This window comes from Rhinolophus sinicus, linkage group LG06 (assembly GCF_036562045.2).
Source record: "Rhinolophus sinicus isolate RSC01 linkage group LG06, ASM3656204v1, whole genome shotgun sequence".
NCBI lineage: Eukaryota > Metazoa > Chordata > Mammalia > Chiroptera > Rhinolophidae > Rhinolophus > Rhinolophus sinicus.
Window position 1 is genome coordinate 61,949,673 of NC_133756.1, and position 14,052 is coordinate 61,963,724.

The 14,052-nt window shown below is 41.0% G+C and overlaps 2 protein-coding genes across 2 annotated transcripts in view; both read left to right on the forward strand.

Moving 5' to 3' along the window:
- Positions 1–2,101, forward strand: part of LOC109453332 (nuclear pore complex protein Nup153) — a 215,911-nt gene extending 213,810 nt beyond the window's left edge. Inside the window, exon 18 of the mRNA XM_074337062.1 lies at positions 1,962–2,101. Within this exon, the coding sequence (XP_074193163.1) occupies positions 1,962–2,101 (140 nt within the window). The remainder of the gene's footprint in view (positions 1–1,961) is intronic.
- Positions 2,102–11,657: 9,556 nt separating this feature from the next.
- Positions 11,658–12,837, forward strand: LOC141572140 (inhibitor of growth protein 1). The gene has a single exon (XM_074335178.1). The coding sequence runs from the start codon at positions 11,746–11,748 to the stop codon at positions 12,610–12,612; it is 867 nt and encodes a 288-aa protein (XP_074191279.1). The 5' UTR covers positions 11,658–11,745; the 3' UTR covers positions 12,613–12,837.
- The last annotated feature ends 1,215 nt before the right edge of the window (positions 12,838–14,052 follow it).

Sequence of the window (14,052 nt, forward strand, 5' to 3'; positions counted from 1 at the left end):
TGTGACAAGCCCTGTCTCTACACAGTACTGGAACTGATACATTATTGGAAGAGCTTTTCCAAAGTCTTCAGGAAGGCGGATGGATTCAGGATTATCATATAACAATCAGTAGCCTTCCTCCAAATAGACACTAAATAGACAACATATCTCATTTGGATTTTCTAACATTTCTCATTTGTATTTTGTAATAGCTATAGAACCTGTTACATGCTAACATAAAAGACATATTTAACACTGTTTCCTGAGTGAGAACATTCCTCTCCCTCCCAGTCCCACCCCTAATATAATTTTGGTTCTTAGAAGGATTTTTATGGAACTTGACAAGCTAACCTACTTCTAAAATTCATATAGAAGGGAAAATTTACAGGAAATCTTAGGAAGAGGGGCAGGCACACAGACATATTTACCTTAGTAATTAGCAAACCATACTATAAAGCTACAATAAGTAAAACAGTCTATTCACAATAACTGTAGAGGAAACAAATGCACATGTATTTAGAAATTTAATATGTCATGAAGGTAGAGTTATAAATTAGTACGCAGAGGATGCACTAGCCAATGAATGCTGCAGAGAAAATTGGCTCTCATTTGGATTAATTGAAGTCATAAGGCTGCCAGCAGAAATTGCAAAATCAAGTTGACCAAAATAAAACTACCTCCCACTATGTTAACTTGTTATCCAAATACGGTATCTAGTTAATTTGCATTTAAGGCACATGTTTGTTTTTATTTATTAATCTGAAAGCTGAAGGTTTTCCTATGTAAGTCAGAAAATCCATAAGTCATAAACAAAGAGATGGATGTGGGTGATTACACCCCCATTTAATAGAATAGATGCCCAGTTGATAAATGTGCATAAAAAACAATTCTGTTTTCTAATGACTTCTTCGATTGTAAGGTAGGAAAAACCGCTTTCTCTGATTACTTCTTAAAGATTTTTGTTTCTTAATTTCTGTCAAAGCCCAATTTTAGTTCCTTGAACAACAGTTCCTCTAATTCAGGTCCACCAGCCACTTGAGCTACTTGCAGCATATTTGGCAGTTCCACATCCTCCTCCAGGGCGGCTGTGACTGCCTCTGTGTACGGACAGGCCAGCACTGTGAGCAGCTCGGCCTTTGGTCATGCTGGATCCAGTACATCTCAGTTTTTGGTGTTTTCTAAAGAAAGAAAGCCAGCAACCACATCTAGCACGGGTACAGCTGTTACCCCATGTGTCTCTGGTGCAGGAGTCTGCAGTATTAATACCGCAAGGTCTGGTTTCAACTTTGGAGCTACAGCCACATCTAGCGCAGGCATAGTAAAAAGAAAAAACATACCAGGCATGTTGTGCTTGGATTGCCTTTAATTATAAGTCCATCAACTCTAGGAAATAATGCAGCAAGTTATCACAAAGCAGCATGGATGCCATTAGGTCATCCATACCACAATGTTGGAGTTATTTGCCATGTGGTACAATGTACAATTTTGTTCAAGTTTAATATAATTAACTGTTGGAAGCAGGTTTTCTAACCTCAGCAAGAATGTTACCTTTCGTTTTTCCAAGAATTGTTTTTCAAATGTAAGTTGTAAGTAACCAGACACTGGGTACTTTCATTAGACATTAGACCTCATTATGCGGTATATTCATGATTACATTAGCTGATTTTTGCAATGTGTTAACTTTCTGATAAGAGGTCAGCTGTTTTCTCAGATATATTCCCTTCACATACCAATTTTGACTAGGAAGGTTGGGTCTTGTTAACAGAAGGTTTTGTTTATATGGAGTTTGTTTTATTAAGCAGTGGTAGAGAGAATTGTATTCCTAAAATTCCTAGAATCATCATTCAAAGCTGGTGGCATTTGTTCCACAAGGTAAGAGTCTGAAACAAAGCTTGGAATTTACTTCTGAGTTTGTGGAGAGTTTCTGAGCATTATCTCATTTTAGCTGTCATGGAGATTCAAGTGTTTCTTTGGGCTTCTAGGATCCTCCTTTGTATTTGGCATTGGACCTTCAGCACCATTTGCTAATCTAGCATTTAGTGTGAACCAGACGCCAACATTTGGACAAAGTCAAGCTGCCTGCCAGTGGAATCCCCCAGGCTTTCGATTTCTATCATCTTAGAGCATTGTTTTCTGCTGGTTCTCAGCCCATACCACCTGCTATTGGGGGAACATCAAGCAGTGGCCACCCTCCTGTGTTAGGACAACAGCCTGGTCAGTCAGCATTTGGCTGTGGAACAGCTCCTGATTCCAGTGAGTGTGTAGTAGTGATGTGGTTTGTATCCGTACTCAGGTGTGTGTGCCTCGTGTACAATTTTATTCTAGAACTTTGAGACCATTCACATCTTTCTGTTTTTAAATTGTCACTTGTACTTGGCAAAATGGAGACGTGTGTGTTTAGTCTTGCGTATAAACCACAAGCTCAACTTTGACACAATTTTTAGCATTTTTAAGGTATTAAGGCATTTGATTAAAATGCAGTTACTTCTTAACTCTAATTTAGGTCCTAGATTCATTTAATTCCACTTTTCTACACCCGACTTTGGGGCGCTCTGGCCTAGATTTCAACTATAGTGTCTTCTGATCATCTTTGATTGGATTTACCTCTGGAATTTACTCCCCTGTCTACTTCTCGTGCTGGGACAGTTCAACCGCGTTGTCTCATGACACTTTATATGTGATGCGCTCGCCTCTTCACTTGTGTCATTCAATCTGAGGTGCATCTCGTATACACAGCACATGCATGGTCATTCCCAGGGAAGGTTTCATGACGAGGTAGACATTATTTGCTTTAGCAAAGGCTGTGATACATATTAATATGGTTACCCAGCTGCCTGTGGAGAGCTAGTCTACAAGTCTGCTTGTGTGGTGTCAGAGTGGAAACATGAAGTATATAGAAGCAGTATCTGTTAAACTGCATATGGGTTCTTTGAATTAAGCATTCACATACATTCACGTGCTTAACAATCCATCAAACTCTTTCATTCCCTTGGTAGCATCTATCCTGTTTCATCAAATCAATGATTTCTTGGCTTATTATATACACCATTATTTTAGGTATTATTAAGAAAAAATACTTTCAATTAAACTATATCATATCAGTAATTTTAAGACACAACACAGTTTCAGAGGTATTAATATATGAGGGGGTATAACATGCATCATAGAATTGATAGCGTACAATCATTAAGTGCCCATAGGATTAAAGGTGCATTGGGAAAGTATACGTGAATTCCTAAAGCAGTTGGAGTTTGGGCTTTGGAAGTTACCCAGGTCAGTTTATTATGTTTAACTTTCATATTGGAACAAAATGGAATTTTGCTCTTATTCCTAAGGAAGATAGTGAATTCTATATATAAAGAAGAGATTACCCACTTCTGAGACCTCTGCTCCTGAGTGCCACCATTTCTTCCCTTAAATTGAGGGTCACTGTTTTGGTCCAGCACCCCAAGGACAGCTGTGGCAGGGGGTGGGAGTGCCAGCAGTTAGCAAAACAAAGAGCTGACTGAACTAGAAAGCAGCTATGTGGAGGATAAGGTCATCCTTACTCATAACTGTTCTTACAAACCAAGCACCCATTTGTTTAAAAGGCTTTAACTTCCTCTGCACTGATCTTCAAGCAGAATCTGCATTGCTGGCCGACATCAGCTTTTCGGTCCCTCTTCTAACAAGTCCAGGAAGGACTCGGGCCAGAAGTCCACAGGATTATTCTCCATCCTGGGACTGTGCTCCCAAACCTAAATGTGCACTAAACTCCCGGGGGTGTCTGTCAGGGAGGTGCCTCTTCACATTTCCATTCCCAGCTTCACTGCCTGAGACACCTAAGATTTCGCTTCACTTCGAGTAAAAGTGGGATGGGGTTAGAAAGAGGGGCAACCACCCCACTCATTTCATTGCCTGAGCTATTGAGAACCCAACAAACAGGAAGAAAACTTGGTTTTTGCTTTTTTGTAAGTCTCCAGAATAGTGTGTCCCTGCCAATGATCTTTTATAAAAAGTGAAATTTATAATAGAAAAGTATTTGTTGCATTAGAGTAAGGTGTAATTATGGTGATTTATTTAGAAATTTCTTTAGTGTTTTTGTTATTTTGGTTTTAGTAAGTTTTTTGACTCTGTTACAGTGTGAAAACTTTTTAAACAGTAAAGTTTGAGTTTTGTTCTCACCCTGATATAAGTTAGCATGTGGGCCCAGAAATAATAAGTTTTTACTTTAACTTTGGGTCTTGCTGTGCTTTACTTTTCCTAGAAGCTTCTCCTGGGGGCCAGCTTTCTCCCTTGTACAGTGTCATTTCCAGGACTGGATTCCATAATAAACCAGATCCTGTGAGTCCCTTTAGGAAGAGCCCCAGGGTGGGGTCCCCTCAGTCATTCTGAGGGTGGTCTCTGTGGGTGGGGGGGCGGACAGGAGCTTGAACTCACTGGCCTCTGCATTCCAGGGAAGCAGAACCACGACCACTCCGTGAAAGGCAGCCAGCACTCTATCCACAGGACCCAGCACCTTTCTGCCAGGTCGCCCTGAGACAGCACCAGTCTCATCTTTCAAACATGCTGCAGCCCAGCAGGACCTCAGACCAGTGTGCAGATGCCATGTGCTTCCTGGGCCGCCTCCTTTCCCCTCCTGAGCAAGAAGTAGCAAGGTGCATTGTCACCTCGGTAAATCTACAGCTTCTGATTTTTCCAGAAAGCCATAGAACCAAAAATCCTAGATTAATGAAATTGCGGTATTTTTCTTTTCCCTTATAATAAACCCCATTGTGTAGAAACCTCCACAGATTCAAACAAACTTACACAGTTTTCATCAGTTCCTACTGTAGAATCTGGAGTCGATGCCCTAGTTTGTGTTTTTAATAAATAATATATGTTGTGTATATGAAAAATGTGTCTATACTATGTCCTTTCGGAGACAGACAAGACTGTGCATTAAAATGAAGATAAAAGTGCTTCGTAGAAAATCATAAAGTACTGGATTTTGTTACAGAGCAAGCCTGGTAGGGCGCCAATGGGGAGAAGCAGAGCATCAGCCTAGGCAGACTCAGATTCTCTCTCAAGCTGTCTTAGCTTTTAAACTAATGTCTTATTCATCACCCAAGACCAAGACATGGGGACTGATCGTCTCTTACAGATCAGGAACAATCCTTGACACAGGTAAGAAACTCTGAATCTCAGTGTCTCTTCTCTCATTCCCTTTCCTGATTCCTCCCTTGTCCTTCCATTGCCATCTCACAGGAACCACCTTTATATCATAGAGCCATTGACTCCACACTGTGGCTTATAACACAATGACCTCTAGGCTTTGCTGTGAACACGTAAATGAAGGCTTTTAGAATTAAGAAAACTCTTCTCATTCAACAAAACATGGCTCTCAAGATTACTTACCATGTTTCCCTGAAAATAAGACCTAGCCAGACAAAATGCATCTTTTGGAGCAAAAATTAATATTAAACCCGGTATTATATCATATTTTATATTGTATTTTATATTATATTTTATATTATATATTATATATTATATTATATTATATTATATTATATTATATTATATTATATTATATTAATTATTATATTATATTATATAAATATTATAGTATATTATTGACCTGGTCTTATATTATAGTAAAATAAGACCAGGTCTTATATTAATTTTTGCTCCAAAAGACACATTAGAGCTGATTGTCCTGCTAGGTCTTATTTTGGGGGAAACATGGTATTACTTTGATGAGGACTGAAAGCCAACCTGTGTTCAAGACAGCACCAACCACCCCTTGAAGGCATAAGGTATGCCAGTGGCACAGAGAGGACAATGAGAGGGTAACATGATTTCTAGGCAGGAAAGATACATCTTTTTAATATTAACTAATATCCCCATTGCGTTGTTATGTGTTTATTAAGTGTAAAAGGCTTTATATTGTTTGTCTCCCAAAATAATTTCAACAACCTAGTTAGATAGATACTGACATTACACCCATTTTGTAGTTGGGGAAACTGAGTCTTAAAGAAGTTAAGGATTTGTGAGGGTCACAAAGGCCAGAAAATGGTGGAGCTGAGCTTCAAATCCAGGAAGACTGTCTCAGTCACACTTTTTCAGTCTCAAAATCTTATTCAGAAGAACTGTATAGTGGTTGCCACCACTGTTCTTGACTCTTAGCTGTTTGTATTTCCAGCAGAGAAGGGAAAAGTGTAGGCAATGGCATTCTTCCTTTCTCTTAGCTCAGATACTTTGCTTTCTGTACCTACTTCATTTGGTGGTCTTCAGCCATTAAGGATATGAAATGTAGCTCTTAACTAAAGGTTGGGGCATCCCTGACACAGACTCTGTAAAGAGATAGATAGACCATTCTTTTTCAAGATTATTGAAACAATACAGTTATTCCAATTAAAAATGAGGTAAGAATAATGGGGACCGTAACTCCCGACTCATAAGTGTGAGCTGTGCAATGACTTTATTCTAAAGAGTATGGGAAGGGGGAGAAAAGAGAAACTTTGTAGAGGAGAACACTGAGAAATACCACATCCAGATGATCAAGATCAACATCAACAATGATAAATCATGTTGATGGTCTGTACCCTTGACATGATATGATGAAAATGGCACTTTACCTCTGTGGTCTTCCTCCCATAATTCCACAATGCCAGTCTAATCATGAGAGGAACTTCAGACAAATTCCTATGAAGGGGCACCCTATACTATACCTTACTATATTACTTAAAACTGTCAGACATCAAAAACAAGTAAAGTTTGAGATACTGTCATGACCAACAGGAGCCTAAGGAGACACAACTAAATGTAACGTAATGTGATAACCTAGATGTGATTCTGGAACAGAAAAGCAAATTGTGTTTAAAAAATTACACATATATGTATATATACACACACACACGACTCATGTGTGTATAAATATATGTATATACATATGTGTATATACATATATATGTATGTCAAGTCTGACAAGTATGTATACAAGGTCTGACAAGTTCACAAACTCATCCTAGAAAAAGTACTGTGTACCCTATTACTGAATATCACTGCGGTCACCTTCAAAGGACACCCCGTGGGAAGCGATGCACTGGCACCAGCACCTCGTCCACCCTTCAAAGCAATTTTGAAACTCTTTTCTGGAATGACCATCAGAGTTCTCATCGTATTACCCTTGATGTCCTAAATGTCATCAAAATGTCTTCCTTTCAATATTCCCTTTATCTTCAGGTAAAGAAGTCATTGAGGGCCAGATCAGGTGAGTAGGGAGGGTGTTCCAATACACTTATTTGTTTACTGACTAAAAACTCCCTCACAGACAGTGCCATGTGAGCTGGTGCATTGTCGTGACGCAAGAGCCATGAATTTTTGGCAAAAAGTTCAGGTTGTCTAACTTTTTCACGCAGCCTTTTCAGCACTTCCAAATAGTAAACTTGGATAACTGTTTGTCCAGTTGGTACAAATTCATAATGAGTGATCCCTCTGATGTCAAAAAAATTAGCAACATAGGTGCAACATGTTCATGAACTTAATTTTCTGACCTCGTGTACACACACACATATATACACACATATATTCTATTTCATATATATGTTCCATCATATATATTCCATTTAGCAAAACTTCTGAGAGCCTAGTATGTACTGGGCACTGCAGTAAGCAATGGGAGTACTGTGCTGAATAATGTAGACATTGGTCCTGCCCTCATAGAGTAGATCCTTTGGCAAGGAAGGTAACAAATAAATATAAATATGATACATAATAGATGATACATACATATATAAATACATACATACATACATACATACATACACACAATTATTTATACCATTTACAAGTGGTACAAAGGGGAAGTATAGTGTATTGTGATCATGAACAAGAAGCCAATCTAATCTGAGGAATTATCAAAGGCTTTTTGTAAGGAATTTATGTTTGAGTTAAGACCTAAAGTATAATTAGGCATTGGCCTGGTGAAGAGAAGACAACTGGAGTCCAGATGGGGAGACCAGTTTTAAAGATCTCAGAATAACTAAGAAGATAAGATTTGAGTTAGGTAAGTTAAAGGAAGAATGGAAGTGATGTGTTGGAGATACATTTTTAAATGACTATTAGAATGTGTGGGATGAATATGAGCTTAAGGGGTTGGGTTTATGGCTAATGCCCTTAAGGCTGATGTGAGGAATACAGAGGAAAGAACATCTTTGAGTGATAAAATGATTGATGGATTCTTTTGGACAGGTACTCAATAAAGGTATACTTCTTTTCTCTCAGAGAGAAATTTTATGCCCCTACATTGCTTCAATTCCACCGTTCTCTTCCTCCATTTCTTCCATCTTCTTTTTCTATGCTGTAAAAAAAAGACCACTTACTAAAAGGTTTAAGATGGCAGAATAGGCAAACACTCCGCCTGCCACCTCCTATGATCACATTAAATTACAACTAAATTGTACAATAGTCAACCTCAAGAGTCATTTGAAGACTAGCTGAACAGAACCCCTATAATTAAGGATATAAAGAAGAGGTCAAATCAAGACTGGTAGGAGGGGCTGAGACACAAAACTGGCTGAGTCTAAACCCACAGGTTATGGTTGAGCACTGGGAGGGGACAGCGGTGGAGGTCCACCCTGAAGATTGAGGTGTCCCAACCCCACACCAGGCTCCCCAGCCCAGGGGTCCTGAGCCGGCAAGAGGAGTCCTCATAACATCTGGCAGTGAAAATCAGCAAGGATTCCATCCATCCATCCTGGCAAAACTGAAGGCAGATGGAAACCCAGATGTCCTTTTAAAGGGCCCGTGCACATTCTCGCAAGCGCTCATGCTGGGCTCCAGCAGAGAAGCGGCAACTCAAGAGTTGCCAGAGACATACAAGGAAATACTGAGTTGTATGACTCAGGGCAATGGCTAGAGGAAAGGCTGCCATTATACCTGTGTGGAACTCACCTCAAGTAAAACCTACAGGAGGATACCAACTTGACTCTGTTGAATCCTTCCCTACAGTGCCAAATCTGAGAACACATTGGTCTGATAAAATTTGTACACATGCGTGAACCACCTTGGTGACTGCCTGGAACCTTGCCCCGCCCAACTCAGGCGGCATCAGTGGGACACTCTCAATACCAGGTCAGTGAGCCCAGCCTGCACACTGAAGGAAGCTCTTTCAGTGGTTAAGCCTTCCTGGTAGCTGACAGATGGCAACAGGCCTAGCGGGGCTTTGGGCCTTTTGCTGTGCTTCCCCAGGCCCAATACTGGTGGGATCAGTTCACTGCGAGATCACCTCAACATGCCTCCAGGTCCAGCACAGGCAGCAAACAACTGCATATAGCTTTGTAGCTCCTACAAGGTAGCCCCAGGCCCATCTCAGGCAGACTAAAATTGGCCTGCATGAGAGTCCCTCGTAAGAGGCACCAGAAACAACACACCCAGAGGCTGGCCTCAGAACACACTAGAACACAACTCGCTTAGCCCCACAAGTGGGACACCCAAATAGTGGTCTCAATGAGCACAAGGGCCTGCTTGGTCTAATCAGCCTTCACACCATAGCTCATACACTGTTGGTGTAGCCAATCCTCACAGCCAGTCAGCTGAGAGTCAATCCCAACCCCTGATGTGCCAAAAGCACTCAAGGCTCAACTGAAACAAGAGAATACACACAATACACAAGGGACACTCCTGTAACACATGCACAGGTGATCAGGTAGACTGCACCACTGGACAACTTGAAACACCTACATAAGACGACCTTACAAAGACTGAGATACAGGACATAGAAGCAAACACAGAAAGGAAGCCAGAATTAGGAAACAAAGAAAAATGTCCCAAATAAAAGAACAGGAGGAAGCTCTAGAAGCAGAACTAAATGAAATGGAGACAACACCGACCAGAAAAAGAGTTTAAAACACAGGTTATAAGAATGCTTCAGTGAGAACTTCAACAAAGAAGATAAGTATAAAGAAGGACAGTCTGAAATAATACAATAATAGATATGAACAACAACAACAAAAACACTAGAAGGAATCAGTAGCAGATTTGAGGAAGCAGAGGATTGAATCAGCGATGTAGAAGACAAGGTAGCAGAAAAGACGCAATCAGAACAACAAAATGAATAAAGAATGTTAAAAACTAAGATAGCTTATGGGGCATCTGGGACAACATTCAGCATAACAACATTGATATCATAGGAGTACCAGGAAAAGAGAGGGAGCAAGACATCAAGAACCTATTTGAAGAAATAATGATGGAAAACTTCCCTAACCTGGAGAAGGAAAGAGACATGCAAGGCTAGGAAGTGGAGTCAGTACCACACAAGATGAAACCAAACATGCCCACCAAAACACATTATAATTTAAATGGAAAAGTTTAAACACAAGGAAAGAATCCTAAAACCAGCAAGAAAAGGCAACTAGTTTCCTCCAAGGGAACCCCCATAAGACTGTCAGCTAATTTCTCAACAAAAAATTGCTGACCAGAAGGGAACAGCAGGAAATGTTCAAACTGATGAGAAGCAAGGATCTACAACCAAGACTACACAGAAAGCTATCATTCAAAATTAACGTAGAGATATAGAGCTTGCCAGACAAGAAAAAGCTAAAGGAATTCATTACCACTACACCAGTATTACAAATGTTAAAGAGACTTCAAGAAAGAAGGAGAAGGAGAAGGAGAAGGAGAAGGAGAAGGAGAAGGAGAAGGAGAAGGAGAAGGAGAAGGAGAAGGAGAAGGAGAAGGAGAAGGAGAAACAAACAAAGTAAAGATCAAAATTATAAATCATAAAATGGCAATCTATGTCACTATCAATGATCACTTTAAATATAAATGGTAAATAAATCAATTAAAAAATAGAGGGAAGTAAATGGATAAGAAAACAAGACCCTTACATATGCTGTCTACAATAGACCAACCTCAGATCAAAAGACACAATAAACTGAAAGTAAAGGGAAGGAAAAAGATATTCCACATGAGTGAAAATGGAAAAACAGCTGGGGTAAAGATATTTATTTCAGACAAGATAGACTTTAAAACAAAGGTTGTAATAAAAGACAATGAAGAACATTACCTAATGATAAAGGAATCAATCCAATAAGGGGACATAAACCTAGTGAACATCTATGCACCCTACATAAGAGCACCTAAATATTTAAAACACATATTGACCAGCATAAAGGTAGACATAGACAGTAATACAATCAGAATAGGGGACTTGAACACCACATTGTCACCGATGGACAGATCTCTGAGACAGAAAATCAACAAGAAAACAGCATCTCTAAATGACACACTAGACCAGATGGATTTACTTGATATTTTTAGAGTATTTTATCCCAAAGCAGTAGAATATACATTCTTTTCAGGTGCACATGGAACATTTTTCAAGATAGACCACAAAATAAGTTTCAATATTTCAAAACAATTGAAATCATATCAAGTGACTTCTCTGACCACAGTGGTATGAAACTAGAAGTTAATTCCAGATTTAGGTTTTCCACGTTGGACAAGTGCGGCGCGGCTGGCGGCGCGCGTCCCTTCCCGCGCTCGCTAGGCCCCGGCCTGGCCCCTGCGCCGGGGTGCGCGCCCGCGCGTCCGGCCCGCGCCCAAGGCCGCCGAGCGCTGGCCCGGCCCGCCAGCGCCCGGTCCCGGGGCCCAGGCGGTGAGGCTCGCAGATGTAGCGGCGCGGGGCTGGCCGGAGAGGGGGCGCCGGCGGGCGGGAGCTTTGCATTTTGCAGCGCTGGGCTCCGAGGGGGCGGGGGCTGGAGGAAGCGGAAAGCCGCGCCGAGTTGCCGGGGACCTTGATGAACCATGTTGAGCCCTGCCAACGGGGAGCAGATCCACCTGGTGAACTATGTGGAAGACTACCTGGACTCCATTGAGTCTCTGCCTTTCGACCTACAGAGAAACGTCTCGCTAATGCGGGAGATCGACACGAAATACCAAGAAATCCTGAAGGAACTGGATGAGTATTACGAGAAATTTAAACGTGAGACGGATGGCACCCAGAAGAGGAGAGTGTTGCACTGCATTCAGAGAGCCCTGATTCGGAGCCAGGAGCTGGGCGATGAGAAGATCCAGATTGTGAGTCAGATGGTAGAGTTGGTGGAGAACCGGACCAGGCAGGTGGACAGTCACGTGGAACTCTTTGAGGCACATCAAGAGGTCAATGATACCACTGGCCACAGTGGCAAAGCTGGCCAGGATAATTCCAAGAATGAGACAATCACGCAGGCAGAAAAACCCAATAACAAGAGGTCCCGGCGGCAGCGCAACAACGAAAATCGGGAGAATGCAGCTAATAATAATCACGACCACGATGACATCACCTCAGGAACGCCTAAGGAAAAGAAAGCAAAGGCCTCTAAGAAGAAGAAACGCTCCAAGGCCAAAGCAGAGAGGGAAGCATCTCCCGCAGACCTTCCCATCGACCCAAAGGAGCCAACGTACTGTCTGTGCAATCAGGTCTCCTATGGAGAAATGATCGGCTGTGACAATGATGAGTGCCCAATCGAGTGGTTCCACTTCTCCTGTGTAGGACTGAATCAGAAACCAAAGGGCAAGTGGTACTGTCCCAAATGTCGAGGGGAGAATAAGAAAACCACAGATAAAGCCCTGGAGAAATCCAAAAAGGAGAGAGCTTATAACAGGCAGTTGGTGGACCTCGCTGAACAGTGAGGAGAACTAAGCCAGTGTATTTATTACATCACCACCTTTGGTGAGGCATGAGGACTGTACAATGTATATTTTTAAAGAATGTTAGAAAAGGAGCCATTTCTTTTGTAGGGATGGCAGTGATTCTCTTTGCCTTTTGTTTTCATTGGTACATGTGTAATAAGAAAGTGGTCTGTGGATCAACAACATTTTAGAAATTACAAATATAGGTTTGAATTAAAAAAAAAAGAGAGAGAGAAAAAAAAGAAATTAATTCCAAAAGTAAAACAGTGAAAAATACACAAACACAAGGAATAACATGCTACTAAACAATGAAGAGGTTAACAACGAGAGCAAGGAAGAAATCAAAATATATCTTGAGACAAATGAAAATGAAAGGACACTGACAAAAATCTGTGGGACCCAGCAAAAGCAGACCTAAGAGGGCTAATTGTAGCCATGAAGGCTTACCTCAAGAAACAAGAAAAATCTCAAATAAAGAATCTAACTTTACATCTATGGGAACGGGAATAGGAACAGCAAACAAAGTCCAAAGTGAGTAGAAGGAAGGAAATAATAAAAATCATGAGGAAACAAACAAAATAGAGGCTAAAAAACTATACAAAACATAAACGAAACCAAGAGCTCCTTCTTTGAAGAGATAAACAAAATTGACAGAACTTTAACCAGGCTAATCAAGAAAAATAGAGAGGGCCCAAATAAATAAAAGCACATATGAAGGAGGGGAAGTTACAACACACTGGACAGAAATGCACACAATTTTCAGAATATACTACAGGAAATTATACTCTAACTAACTGGCCAGTAGGAAGAAATGGGTAAATTCCTAGAAGCATAACATTTTCCAAGGCTGAATCAAGGAAAAACAGAAAATCTGAACTGACGGATTACTACTAAGAAATTTGAATCGGTAGTCAACAAGCTCCCAACAAACAAAAGTGCTGGACCAGATGGCTTCACAAGTGAATTTTACCAAAAATTCAAAAGACGAATTAATATCTATTTTTTTCAAACTATTCTGTAAAATTCAAGAGGAGGGAAGCCTCCCAAACTCTTTCTTCAAGGCCACCATTAACCTGATTCCAAAACCCGACAAAGACATTACAAAAAAAGAAAATTATAGGTTGATATCCCTGATGAATATAGATGCCAAAATTCTCAACAAAATATTAGCAAACCAGGCCGGCCCGGTGGCTCATGCGGTTAGAGCGCCATGCTCCTAACTCCAAAGGCTGCTGGTTCGATTCCCACATGGGCCAGTGGGCTCTCAACCACAAGGTTGCCAGTTCAATTCCTCGCGTCCCACAAGGGATTGTGGGCTCCGCCCCCTGCAACCAAGATTGAACACGGCACCCTGAGCTGAGCTGCCTCCCGGATGGCTCAGTTGGTTGGAGCACATTGTCTCAACTACAAGGTTGCCAGTTCGATTCCTTGACTCCGGAA